A 13,978-nucleotide genomic window follows, 5' to 3' on the forward strand; every position below is an offset into this window, starting at 1 on the left:
ATTTCTTTAGGTGTTTCTCAGCCATTCGGCATTCCTCAGCTGTGAATTCTTTGTTTAGCTCTGAACCCCATTTTTTAATAGGGTTATTTGTTTCCCTGCGGTCTAACTTCTTGAGTTCTTTGTATATTTTGGATATAAGGCCTCTATCTGTTGTAGGATTGGTAAAGATCTTTTCCCAATCTGTTGGTTGCCGTTTTGTCCTAACCACAGTGTCCTTTGCCTTACAGAAGCTTTGCAGTTTTATGAGATCCCATTTGTCGATTCTTGATCTTAGAGCATAAGCCATTGGTGTTTTGTTTAGGAAATTTTTTCCAGTGCCCATGTGTTCCAGATGCTTCCCTAGTTTTTCTTCTATTAGTTTGAGTGTGTCTGGTTTGATGTGGAGGTCCTTGATCCACTTGGACTTAAGCTTTGTACAGGGTGATAAGAATGGATCGATCTGCATTCTTCTACATGTTGACCTCCAGTTGAACCAGCACCATTTGCTGAAAATGCTATCTTTTTTCCATTGGATGGTTTTGGCTCCTTTGTCAAAAATCAAGTGACCATAGGTGTGTGGGTTCATTTCTGGGTCTTCAATTCTATTCCATTGGTCTATCCGTCTGTCTCTGTACCAATACCATGCAGTTTTTATCACTATTGCTCTGTAATACTGCTTGAGTTCAGGGATAGTGATTCCCCCTGAAGTCCTTTTATTGTTGAGGATAGCTTTAGCTATCCTGGGTTTTTTGTTATTCCAGATGAATTTGCAAATTGTTCTGTCTAACTCTTTGAAGAATTGGATTGGTATTTTGATGGGGATTGCATTGAATCTGTAGATTGCTTTTGGTAAAATGGCCATTTTTACCATATTAATCCTGCCAATCCATGAGCATGGGAGATCTTTCCATCTTCTGAGGTCTTCTTCAATTTCCTTCTTCAGTGTCTTGAAGTTCTTATTGTACAGATCTTTTCACCTCACACCAGTGAGAATGGCTAAGATCAAAAACTCAGGGGACAACAGATGCTGGCGAGGATGTGGAGAAAGAGGAACACTCCTCCATTGTTGGTGGGATTGCAAACTGGTACAACCATTCTGGAAATCAGTCTGGAGGATCCTCAGAAAATTGGACATTGAACTGCCTGAGGATCCAGCTATACCTCTCTTGGGCATATACCCAAAAGATGCCCCAACATATAAAAAAGACACGTGCTCCACTATGTTCATTGCAGCCTTATTTATAATAGCCAGAAGCTGGAAAGAACCCAGATGCCCTTCAACAGAGGAATGGATACAGAAAATGTGGTACATCTACACAATGGAATATTACTCAGCTATCAAAAACAACGACTTTATGAAATTCGTAGGCAAATGGTTGGAACTGGAAAACATCATCCTGAGTGAGCTAACCCAATCACAGAAAGACATACATGGTATGCACTCATTGATAAGTGGCTATTAGCCCAAATGCTTGAATTACCCTAGATGCCTAGAACAAATGAAACTCAAGACGGATGATCAAAATGTGAATGCTTCACTCCTTCTTTAAAAGGGGAACAAGAATACCCTTGGCAGGGAAGAGAGAGGCAAAGATTAAAACAGAGACTGAAGGAACACTCATTCAGAGCCTGCCCCACATGTGGCCCATACATATACAGCCACCCAATTAGACAAGATGGATGAAGCAAAGAAGTGCAGACCGACAGGAGCCGGATGTAGATCGCTCCTGAGAGACACAGCCAGAATACAGCAAATACAGAGGCGAATGCCAGCAGCAAACCACTGAACTGAGAATAGGACCCCCGTTGAAGGAATCAGAGAAAGAACTGGAAGAGCTTGAAGGGGCTCGAGACCCCATATGTACAACAATGCCAAGCAACCAGAGCTTCCAGGGACTAAGCCACTACCTAAAGACTATACATGGACTGACCCTGGACTCTGACCTCATAGGTAGCAATGAATATCCTAGTAAGAGCACCAGTGGAAGGGGAAGCCCTGGGTCCTGCTAAGACTGAACCCCCAGTGAACTAGACTATGGGGGGGAGGGCGGCAATGGGGGGAGGGTTGGGAGGGGAACACCCATAAGGAAGGGGAGGGGGGAGGGGGATGTTTGCCCGGATACCCGGAAAGGGAATAACACTCGAAATGTATATAAGAAATACTCAAGTTAATAAAAAAAAAAAAAAAAGAATGTAAAGTCTTGAATACCTTCCATTGCATCTTGTCACCACCAGCCCGTCCCTCTGGCCTTAGTTGTGCTGTCGCTGCTCCTGAGAGATACATATGTGTACAATGTTCATCCCTGAATACATAAGCTTGCAAGCAACATTAAAGGGAATGAGCAGGACACACACACACACACACACACACACACACACACACACACACACACACACATGCCAACAACTCAATAGAGGATTTGTCATGCCTGATTTTGACGGTTTTATCAGGAGGCTTTTGACTCTTGAAGATAGCATTGTCAGCCCAGATTAAAAAAACATACATGCATATTTTTATGAGGTATATTTATACGCAAAATATGTATATATTTTACAGAGACTTCCATGGTTTTTCTTTTCCAGCAGGTAGTCAATAGTATGATTCCTTGTGCTTTTTTCAGATCCCCTTACTGTTGTTTCAGCCTCCTTCCTGTGTATTCCCCTTCCATGATTAGAGCTTCTGCATATGCACATCCATCAAATCACTAGTTTCCTGGTATTCTTCCTGACTATTCTTCCCAAAAAACCCCCCACAGCCTGGCTCAATGTTTAAGGACCAAAAAGTCTAAGGTGGGTTGAGAATCTCAGACAGGACTATTGACTTGCCTGATTATATCCTAACGCGATGTTTAAGATGTTATGAATTTCCTATTCAGATCAGCACCCCAGTCTCTATTGTTGCCTAACACCTTGAGAGTGTGTGAGGACAAAGATGAATATGGGATCTTCCGGTCCAACCCTTTTCTGCCCTACAAAAACCCCGAGCAGCCTGCACCAAGCATGCGCACTCTCCACTTCCGCAAAGACTGGTGCCCTTGGGTTGTCCTGAGTAAAGAACAGCCCTGATCCTGTAGAGGTTGTGCTCCACTTTCCAAGTACTCTTAGTCTCTTAGAATAGAGACTCTTGGATGCTTCTTTCTTATTTTTTCCTATATTTCTAATACAACTCTTTCGTTTTGTTAAAAAAAAAAAAAAAAGGCTCTCGGGTGTATACACGACCTCGTTTCCCACTGCCTGTAATTCTTCCCATTTAAATCTTTGTTTCCTCTTCCTAAATACCCTTCCATTTCCTAAAATTTCTCATTTTAGACTAAAACTTAGATGATGTTAATCCTGCTTTAGTTCCCTTACCAACACTTGCAATGTAACTTCCTTTGGAAGCCTAAGAAGAAAGAAAGATCAATGCCATTTACTATATTACTATGTAAGTAAAAGGAACGCGCTAAGCAAACAGTGCTTATATCTTCCTCTATTCACAAAAACTCTTTCAAATGACTTATTACTAACTGTGTTCTCACCTTTCTCTTGAGTGGCTCCTGTGTTTTCCCCACTGTCTTTAGAATCCATAGACGTTCGAGCACTCCATCTCGGTTGAAATCGCTCAAAGACAGGCTGTTAACATGAGTTATCCATAAGGAGCTGCGCAAACATTTCCCAACAACTTTCCTAAGATAGAGATAGACGTCATAGAAAAAGAACTGGATAGAAATAAAGGAAGAATGTACAAAAAGGATGGATGGATGGATAGATAGATAGATAATACATAGATACATAGATACATAGATACATACATAGACAGACAGATAGATAAAAACATGTGACAAGATCCTTACTGATGCTTTCTCCATAAGGTCTGAACTTCCCTTCATATGATAACTGACCACAGAAGTCCAGAGGAGAGATCATCATAGAGAATCTATACTGTGCATCTTTAAACAGGAAGTTAACGCCAAAATGCCTAATTAATGTTTGCAATAATCACAAAAATCATTAATGTGAATATGCACATGCATGTAGGCATGCATATACATACATACACATACAGACCTTATTTTCCTTTTGCATGCAAACTAGTGTTTGCAATAATCACAAAAATCACTTGATTTGAGCACATCTATGTATGCTCATACATACAATCATTGGTGACATTGCTGACAACCTCCCATTTGCTTGTCTTTGTTAGGGCTACATTTTCTGTCTTATATATATTGTACTGCATACAATACTTGTATACTGTATTCTTAAGCACCCGAAGGTGTCTGATGAGTCAGCTGTCACTCTAACTCCATTCTTCATGACTTTTCATTTTAATTTTTTGAGATAATCCTTCAGTTTCAGCCTCCTAAGTGCCAAGGCCAGGTCCTAGGTATACACCGGCCTCTCCAGGGCACATCCTTCTAATTTCAGCCGTAGAGCTGAATGCCTATCTCAATGGATTCTAACACCAAGCAAAGCCAGTGTGTGATATTTTGTTATATTTTCTGATGTATATTATGAATTAGCAAAGAAATTAAAAGTTATTACTATGGAACATGAACACCAGAGGACACCATCTAGAAGATAATGTTCTATTTATTTTCAGTGGGGTCTAGTGTACAACTGTATTCTCATACATGCCTGAGACCACGAAGGCAGCAAGAGACCGAAGAAAATATAAACCCTACCCTTGGCTATGCTGTTGGCTGCATAGGAGCTCTTGAGTGAGTTTTCAGACATTGGAAATGAACATCAAAGCATTAATCGGGTTCAGAAGGGTTACTTCTGCTACTCTTCATACTTTAAACTCACCAGTTCAAATCTGGTCTATCTCTGTACTAGGTAAGATGTTACAGAAATGGAACTTGAACAATAAGAAAAGGTTGTAAAAAGGATGGCCTTGCTGGGCACCAATGAAAGGAGAAGCCCTTGGTCCTGCCAAGATTGCACCCCCCAGTGTAGGGGATTGTTGGGGGGTGGTAAGAGGGTGGATGAGGAGGGGAACACCCTTATAGAAGAATGGGAGGGAGGGGGCTAGGGGACTTATGGACAGTCAACCTGGAATGGGAATAACATTTAAAATGTAAATAAGAAATACCTAATAAAAAATTTAAAAAAAAGAGATAATCCAAATAAAAATTCTAACAATTGTGGCTTAATAACAAAACAAGAAAAGAAATGGTTGTAAAAGAAATCCAGGGATAGGGCACAGGAGCAATTAGTTTAGATTCTGAAAAGACATTATACATGGCACAGGTGACCAAAGGGTTTTAAAATTAGATATAAAGACTCTCTTTATTCTCTAACATGGTGTGCCTTGTAACTCACTCATCCTGTGTTAATAGGTATCACTGAGAAGAACCTTAATATAAAAATGTAAAGTTCTCGGTACCTTTCTCTGCTTCTTCTCAATGGCATACCGTCCCACCTGTTCCTCCTCTGGCCTGAGTTGGACTGCTGTTACTCCTGAGAGAGACGTATGTTTAGTTAAAATCAGTCAGAGCAGAGCTGAAGGGGCTTGCAACCACATAAGAACAACAATATCAACCAACCAACGCTTCCAGGGACTAAACCAGCACCCAAGGACTTCACAGGGACAGAGCCATGGCTCCAGCTGCGTTTGTAGCAGAGGGTGGCCTTGTTGGGCATCAGTGGAAGGAGAAGCCCTTGGTCTGCCAAGGCTGGAGCCCCCAGTGTAGGGGAATGTCATGGCGGGGAGGCAGGAAGGGGTGGGTAGTTGGGGAGGAGGAACACCCTCACAGAAGAAGGGGGAGGGGGAATGTAATAGGGGATTTATGGACGGGAAACCAGGAAAGGGAATAACATTTGAAATGTAAATAAAAAATGCCCAATAATATGAAAGAAAAAAATCAGATATGAGGACAGCAACCATTACTTCCATCCACTTTCCTGGTGACGAAGGTGTTGAAAAAATAAGTTATGAAGAATCGGATTTTTAATTTAACAATTAGATGCTCATTTCAGCTTAAAATTCAACTAGCTGTTTGAAAAATTTATACAATTGTCTAGACAGTCATACACCACGTACACACTAGGCGGAGGTACAATGTCGAAGTTAAGCACGTGTGTCAAAGCCGCACACACAAGTGGTTCCAGTAAACAGGAACTAACAGAACTGGAACCAGCACCGGTAGGTTCCTGGAATCTCACACGGCTGCCCTGCACTTTCTCTCCCCTGGGAGAGAACTGTTTCTAGGAATTTTCTTGTCAAACTACAGCCTTTTACACTTCCTATCCCCTTCCTGTTTGAAGTACTTTTGCTCTATTTTTTGACCAGTTTCTTCCTCTGTATAAAACTCAGCACAGTAGCCACCGTCCTCCTGAATAATAGTTCTCATCATCCAGGTCAGTATGTTTGCATTTAACTACCCTAAGAGGTTTTCCAGCTTTCACAGTTTCATTTTCACTGGAGTTGCCCATTATTCCTTTAGACTAAACTCCTTTGCTCTTGGCCTTGGGACGCAATCGTCTTCTGTATAAGTGCTGGCATACTTTACTCGGTGATCATTTCTTGAGTTTTTACTAGGCTTATGCTCTGGGATTTGGGGATTGTAGAGAAATGAGACAATGTTGGCCAAACATAGGTATTGCCTGGGATAACTTACAAATGCTGAGTTTATAAAGATAGGAAGGAAGAAAGCACAGGAGTGTGTATGTCGGGGGACATGGAGCACAAAGGCCTTGAGTGGAGGAGCACAATCACAGGGCATTAACTTATTTACGTGTTTGACTGGCCACAGCTGTTTCTGTGTCAGCTGTGAAGAACACCTAACCCTCCCAGACCCAGTTTTCCAGCTCCAGTGTCCTTCAGAACCTGAGGCTTACAGGTTGCATTGTAACTTCTAATTTTATGCTCTAACACTCTTGTATTATATTACAATATTTCTCCCTATATTTCTAATACAGCTACCTTCATTTTATGAAGACTTTACTTGCACACTCTCCCCCATACACCTGCCTGACTCCTTTCATTTAATCCCTGCAACTTTGTCTATTATAGTCTTCATTTCTTTTCTTAAACGTTCTTCCATTTCCTGATAGTTCTCATACTTAATAAAGACGTTAAATATTTCCAATCACACATCAACTCTCTCGGGGAAACTTTACTGATGTAACCTCTGTTAGAAGCTTGAAAAGATACACAGATTACCGTTGGTCAAGACTAGTTCTTAATTCATGAAGATTAGCTGGGCACTTGTCTTTGGTGAAGAGAAAAGCCCCATCTTCCTGTTGTACCAGGCGTTCCTTGCTATGACAGCTAACAGAGTTCTTACCTGTGTCTCCAGTGGCTCTTGTCATTTTTACACGTTTCGGGGCATCTATTGACACTCGGGCATTCCGTTTCAGTTGAAGTCTCTCAAATATAGCCTGCTAAGATTAGGATCAGTCAGGACTTGCACAGACATTCCCTTACGATTCTCCAAGAACATCACAGCTTCCTTTCCTAAAGCAACTTGACCTAAGCAAAGTATGCATGCCCGTCAAAACAGGCATAGATATATAAATATATAGAAAGACGGATGGATGGATGGATGGACGGATGGACAAATGGATGGACGGACGGACAGACAGCTAGATAGTCCTTATATGTGCTTTCTAAATCATATCTTTATTTCTTCATGCAATGACTGAACAGAGAAGTCCATTGATTTATGTCTTATTTTGTAAGTAGTTGGAATTTGAATAGTGATGAAGGATTATGCAAGAAATCTAAGGATAAGGTTTGGGGAGTTAGTTATTGTGGATTCCAAAATCAGCATACATTGCACAACTGAAAAGGAAGAGGAATGGTAAATTAAATACCAGATGATGGTCCCATTTCTCTGGAAGGTTGTGCAATGTTAGAGAACCCCTGCCAACAAAACGAATCTTAGTTTGAAGGTCCCGAATACCTTCCTCTGCTTCTTGTCACCGCCACACCCTCCTGTCTGCTCCTCCTCTGACCTCCGGTGTACAGTTTTGGGTCCTGACAAATACATATGGGTAGTTAAAGTCAGCCAAGAGAGCAGTGAAAAAAAATGGGCTCATCTACAGAACCACGGATATAAAATTTTCAAAATGGGAATAATAAAATGTTGAACTTTTACTTTGCAATACAATCTTCAATTAAGCTTGATGTTCAACCAGATGTTTGCCGATTCAGAAAATAAATGTCATTATCAAAAGCTTCGTGTACCACATATAGATAGTAGGAGTCCCCACATTCACCTCTTTGTGCATGCACTTAGTGCCCTAATAAACAGAAATGAGCACATCTTCAGCAACGCAATTGTCAGTATGACTCACATATGCCCATGGGCTCAGTTTTCTGTACTCACAGAGAGTAACACACCAAAGATCACCTAGGCATGTTCTTGGTCTGCTGACCCTCTTCTGCAGTGCTTGTGTCTACTAGTTTGACAAGTCTTTCCTTACCTTAAGACTCAGCATAGTGAGGTAAATATCCTGTGATTCTATTTCTCTTCTCCTATTAAGTGCTGCTTTCCTCACAGCAGCCTTAACACTTCGTTTATTTTTCAAACATTTTGTGCCATTTGAGGTATAAATTCTTCACTCACGTACCTAAGTAGTTTATTTCTGGGCTAGAAATTTTTTTATAAAAAAGAATGTGAAAGTAATGTTTTAGTCGATTTTCTTTGGACTTGTTTATCAGATTTTAACTGGTTTCTGGCTCTGGAATTTAAAGAGGTAAACAAACATCGCAGCAGTGCCTTTATTCCAGAATTCTTTGTCTGTTAATGAGTGGGTTCCAGGATATGGCGGCCAAGATAGTAAAGTAGTTTGTGAGAAAAACTGAGGGAATCACAGAGTTTCAACTTGCGGATGGGTCTGAAAATGTAAGTAGGGCCGAGGGAGACATCGCTGTCTCATTAGCAGTGGCTGAGAAGTTGGTAGAGATTGCCAAGAGCTGGGCAGGGAGGGCTGAGAAGGAGTCATATAATTAAGATTTACAGTAGATGCTAAGATGCTTGGATACCAATGTTGGAAGGAAAGGTTAGATTTTACTCTCACAGCTGAGACAGATCAACTCAAGATATGAGGAGGACAATATTTCCAAGTGGCATGTTTAAGAAAATGGAGACAAATTATTGAGTAGGATACAAAACTTACAACTCATGAAATCCTGAACCTTTAGCAAGTCTAGTCCAGGAAAGTATTTAAGAAAGAATCATTACAAGAGGGTAAATGTGAACTAGGACCCCTACACAACTAGACACTGACACTGTTTCAGTGTGAAACACGGCATGAACCGCGAGAAATCACTGGACGATGTCTGTCTCCTTTCATCCCTTTTCCTACCTGCCTGGGTTGGTGGATATCACTTATGACTTCTCAAGAATGTGAGCTTCTTAAAGGAAAACTCTCATTGATGAGTTATAGGATGGATGGGTTTCAGGGCTCTCCCACTGTATGCAAGTGAGGCTTTAGGGCGAACTCTAAACCAATTTGTGTTAATAAAAACGTGATTACAGCCAAATCAGAAGAAATATCATCCCCAAAAAAATGCAATTCAGTTAGTACGTGGTTTTGGATTCGCTGTTGTCAATAACTGTGTTTATATGCAATTGAAACTGATATATAAAATATAAAATTAATTCTTTTGATCAGGGATAAGCAAGACAACACATTGAATCGTGTAATCTAGATATCATGAATCTGTTGAATCTAGATATCATGGTTGACTAAGGCCCACTGACATAAGTAGTACATTAATTAGAACACAAATTGCATAAGAATACTTATGGGCTGTGTCCACGATTGATTTAAAAATATTGCATATTTTTACAAAATATTTGTTTATTATTTATATTGTTTATATTGTTATATTGTTATTGTTTATTGTTTATTTTGTTATTGTTTTTATATTGTTATTATTTCTCCTTTGAGAATTTCATACAGCATGCTGTCATTATATTCACCCCCAGCTTCTCCCAGATCTACCCCTACACTCCCAACTTTGTGTCCTTTTTGAAAAAAATCAAGTTTAATTTCTGCTGTCCACCGGAGCATGGACTGGGGCTTCTCTCCTTAGAAAACAACAACAAACAAACAAACAAACAACAACAAAAACCAACTCTGCCTCTCTCAGCAACTACTACCAACGGTTCTTCAGGTATGGGTGGGTGAGACTCCTTGCCCTCCTCACTTCGGCTGAGATTTGGTCATCGGTCTCCATGGGTTTCATGCACTCGCGTCATAACCACTGCGAATTAATATGCAAAGCTCAAGGTATCACTAGACATCCCTAGGGATGGAGGAATATCTCGCCTTAGCCTCCCAGTTAGCTGAGTGTGCATACACAGACAGCTGTGAGAGAATGATGTATTTTATATTCCGTGTATCCTGATCTTTAATAGTTAAAACAACTGATCGCCGGGAAACTTGCGGATCCCACAACTGCGATGCAGTTGAGCTGAGGCACAGCCAGCAAAGCACACGCATGGTGGCTCACAGTGTCGAAAACCAACCCTTAATTAGTAAACGCCTCATTTTTAGATAACAATGGTAAAATGATATTTGTATTTGTTACATATAATCCTTTCACTAAATTAAAGAAAGACTGGCCATTTTCAAGTGGTCACAAGTACTTAGTTCAGGAAAATAAATATTGATAAATTTACCTGCTGAGAATGGCTTTTCCTGATTCGATGTTGAGTCTTCAATTGGTCCAAAATCTTGCTTTTCGGTGGAAGCCTTGTTTGGAACAAAACATTTAATGATATATCTTTATGTCATATATTAGGAAGTTAAGGATAGAGAACAAAATGTAAATATTATTACCTTTAATTCGGGATATTCATCGGGAGAGCCTGAAAAAAACAGAGTCATGTGTTAATTGCATGTTAACAGACAGGATCAATTAAAATTCCATGCAGGACTAGCATGGAAAATAATTGCTGTATTTATTATTGGGAATATTTCTTTTAAGACGAGCATTTCATGTATCTTCACTTTGTTCTGTTGTGGTCTGATTAGGACAGCAACAAAGTAAAACTCAAGTATAAAATGAGGTTTTTAACTTTTACTAAAGGATCCTTTCAAGGTGAGACGATTTCAATGGGCCTGGCTTCCATTTCTTTTGACTCTGATCCCAATGCCTACGTTCCATTCCTAATAGATGGAGGGAAAGGTGACCTCTTTCACGAGATGGCATTATTTAACCTAGACAACGAGCAGTGGCAAGACCCAGAATATGTCACCAGTCAAACACTTCAGAATAAGAAATTATTCTCTCCAGACTATTAATTCGGGAAGCAGAACACAGTCATAAAGTCCAGGGTCAACACTCAAATCTTTTTTGTTGTTGTTAACCAATTCGATTAACCTGTATATTAACAGTAAGAATAATGGTGCAGAAAAAATGTCTCCTTTGCTCATATGGATGGGTTATTTTGAAGACTACCTTTCCTTCTCCACTCTGGGTACAATGCCCTATGTTTTTCAATAAACGTTTCTCGTATGATATAAGAACCTAAAGCATAATACAGCCATAAGAAGTTTACCAGATTAGCAGATAAAGACAAACTGATTCTACACAAAGTATTAAGCAGCTACTACCCAGTTATCCTCACGATCCTTACAACCATCAATACAGTGCACAGCCGTAGTATGCCTTTTCCCCCAAAATTGCATTGGTTTGATATACTGTGTGGGGGGGACCAATTTGTTTCAAAATTATTCTCTGAGTTATTGGGATCTGGCAACAAAATTTAAAATGTGTAAAATGTGTCAGCAATTACTGACGCTTCAGAAGAAATCCTGATTTGACTCCTAGAGATTAAGGTTAGAACGATTGAGGAAGGATGCAGGGTATGAAAAGCTAGAACAAAGAGGTATTAAATACCACAAGTGTCAGTCTAAAGATAGCGATGACTGAGGGGTACGTGACCTGCTCTTTAATAGAATCGCGGACGTGGTACTCGGCCACGGTCAGAAAAAGCTATAAATATAGTATTAGACGGGAGTAAGATTATGATGTCTTATGAGGCTTAAAGTTATGGAGTGCAATTCTAAGGTGCATGGGCACCGGTGTTTGAAACTGTACTCCACATTAATCTTATCTTCCTACACAGCTAATGACCTTCTGTTCTCTGAAATAGTGGGTACTTCCTGTGCTCTCTAATGTCTTCATCTTCATTTCAACCCCTCTACTCTTCATTTTCTAATATTCATCAACTGAGAGATAATAGTGTAACTCATCCTTGGTGTTACACTCAATTTAACCTGTTTTTCTGATTCAGTGAGATATATTCGTTATTTAATATACTTCTTGTGTGTTCCCATGTTCATGCTTATGTGGGTGAACACTGTGTACCAGTGCACAAACAATTGTATGTGTGTGCATGTAAAGGAAATGTTGGGTGTTGTCCTAACACTGTCCACTTCTTTTCAGTCAGCGTCTCTCATGTCCTGAAGATCACCAGCTAACATAGACTGGCTAGCTAGTGAGCCCAGGTACTCTCTTGCCTCTCCCTTCCTACAAGCACATGTGACTGTGCCTTATATTTTTATGAGGGTTTGGGGGGTTCAAATTTATATGTTTATACTTAAAATTCAAAAACATTACCAACTGAGGGCTTGTCCCAGTCCCTCCATTTAAAACATTTTAACTTAAATATATAGTAGGCTGCTTTGGGGTGGGTAGGAGAATATCTCACTCCCTCTGTCTTAGATAATCATTGTCAGATTGTGTGTGTGTGTGTGTGTGTGTGTGTGTGTGTGTGTGTGTGTGTAGAGGTGGGGGTGTAGATGTGAATGGGTGGATGTGTGTGTTCAACTGGACTCTCAGCTTCCACCTCAAGCCAAGGTTTCTCTTTTCCTCTTAGCTCCACAGAACACCAGAGGTTAGTTGGCCTGCAAACTACTGGTTGTAATTCTCCTGTCTCTTGCTGCCATTTGAGCAGGTGTGCACCACCATATTTGGCTCTCACCATACATGGGTCCTGGGGATACAACTCATATTGTCATCCTTGAGTAGCAAATGCTACATTATACAATGAAGAATATTACTGAGCCTCTTGAATGGACTTTTTAAAAAATAAAATAGAGTTCTTACCTTTCTCTTGGCTACTTGTGGCATTTACTCTTCTCTCATCTTTAGCCAAGGATAAATGTGCAGCGTCCTTTGGTTGAGCTTCCTTAAACACATTTTTAAAATCAGTTTCAATAATTAGTTGCATGAAGATTCCTGAATTAGTTCTCAAAAATTAATTTCTATTTTAAAATTAATTATATTAAAAATAAAACAAGCATGAATGGAAAGATAATTTTAACAAAAGTGGGAGGAGCAAAGGAAGGAAGGGAGGAAGGAAGGAAGGAAGGAAGGAAGGGAGGAAGGAAGGAAGAGAGGGAGGGAGGAAGGAAGGGAGGGAGGAAGGAAGGAAGGAAGGAAGGAAGAGAGGGAGGGAGGGAGGAAGGAAGGAAGGGAGGGAGGGAGGGAGGAAGAAAGGGAGGGAGGAAGGAAGGAAAGAAGGGAGGGAGGAAGGAAGGAAGGAAGGGAGGGAGGGAGGGAGGAAGGAAGAGAGGGAGGAAGGAAGAGAGGGAGGGAGGGAGGGAGGAAGAAAGGGAGGGAGGAAGGGACGGAGGGAGGGAGGAAGGAAGAGAGGGAGGGAGGAAGGAATGAAGGAAGGAAGAGAGGGAGGAAGGAAGGAAGGGAGGGAGGAAGGAAGGAAGGAAGGAAGGAAGGAAGGAAGAGAGGGAGGGAGGGAGGAAGGAAGGGAGGGAGGGAGGGAGGGAGAAAGAAAGGGAGGGAGGAAGGAAGGAAGGAAGGGAGGGAGAGAGGAAGGAAGAGAGGGAGGGAGGAAGGGAGGAAGGGAGGGAGGAAGGAAGAGAGGGAGGGAGGGAGGAAGAGAGGGAGGGAGGGAGGAAGGAAGGGAGGGAGGGAGGAAGGAAGAGAGGGAGGGAGGGAGGACGGGAGGAAGGGAGGGAGGAAGGAAGAGAGGGAGGGAGGGAGGGAGGAAGGGAGGGAGGGAAGGAGGAAGAGAGGGAGGGAGGGAGGGAG

General features: G+C 41.1%; 2 protein-coding genes across 50 annotated transcripts in view; one reads left to right on the top strand and one right to left on the bottom strand.

Moving 5' to 3' along the window:
* Erich1 (glutamate-rich 1) overlaps positions 1 to 13,978 on the top strand; it is a gene marked incomplete at its 5' end in the record, with an annotated part of 52,793,804 nt that overhangs the window by 41,755,463 nt on the left and 11,024,363 nt on the right.
* Positions 1 to 13,978, bottom strand: part of Poteg (POTE ankyrin domain family, member G) — a 178,154-nt gene that overhangs the window by 69,280 nt on the left and 94,896 nt on the right. For 34 of the 50 annotated variants that reach the window (XM_087588854.1, XM_087588848.1, XM_087588835.1 and 31 more), the window contains 8 exon segments: positions 13,034 to 13,115; positions 10,759 to 10,787; positions 10,599 to 10,671; positions 7,869 to 7,942; positions 7,251 to 7,347; positions 5,348 to 5,421; positions 3,498 to 3,591; positions 2,189 to 2,250 (listed from right to left, as the gene is read on the bottom strand). In XM_087588854.1, the coding sequence (XP_087444980.1) occupies positions 2,189 to 2,250; positions 3,498 to 3,591; positions 5,348 to 5,421; positions 7,251 to 7,347; positions 7,869 to 7,942; positions 10,599 to 10,671; positions 10,759 to 10,787; positions 13,034 to 13,115 (585 nt within the window). 50 annotated transcript variants of the gene reach the window in all.

Source organism: Rattus norvegicus, chromosome 16, assembly GCF_021556685.1.
Source record: "Rattus norvegicus strain SHRSP/BbbUtx chromosome 16, alternate assembly SHRSP_T2T, whole genome shotgun sequence".
Taxonomy (NCBI): Eukaryota; Metazoa; Chordata; class Mammalia; order Rodentia; family Muridae; genus Rattus; species Rattus norvegicus.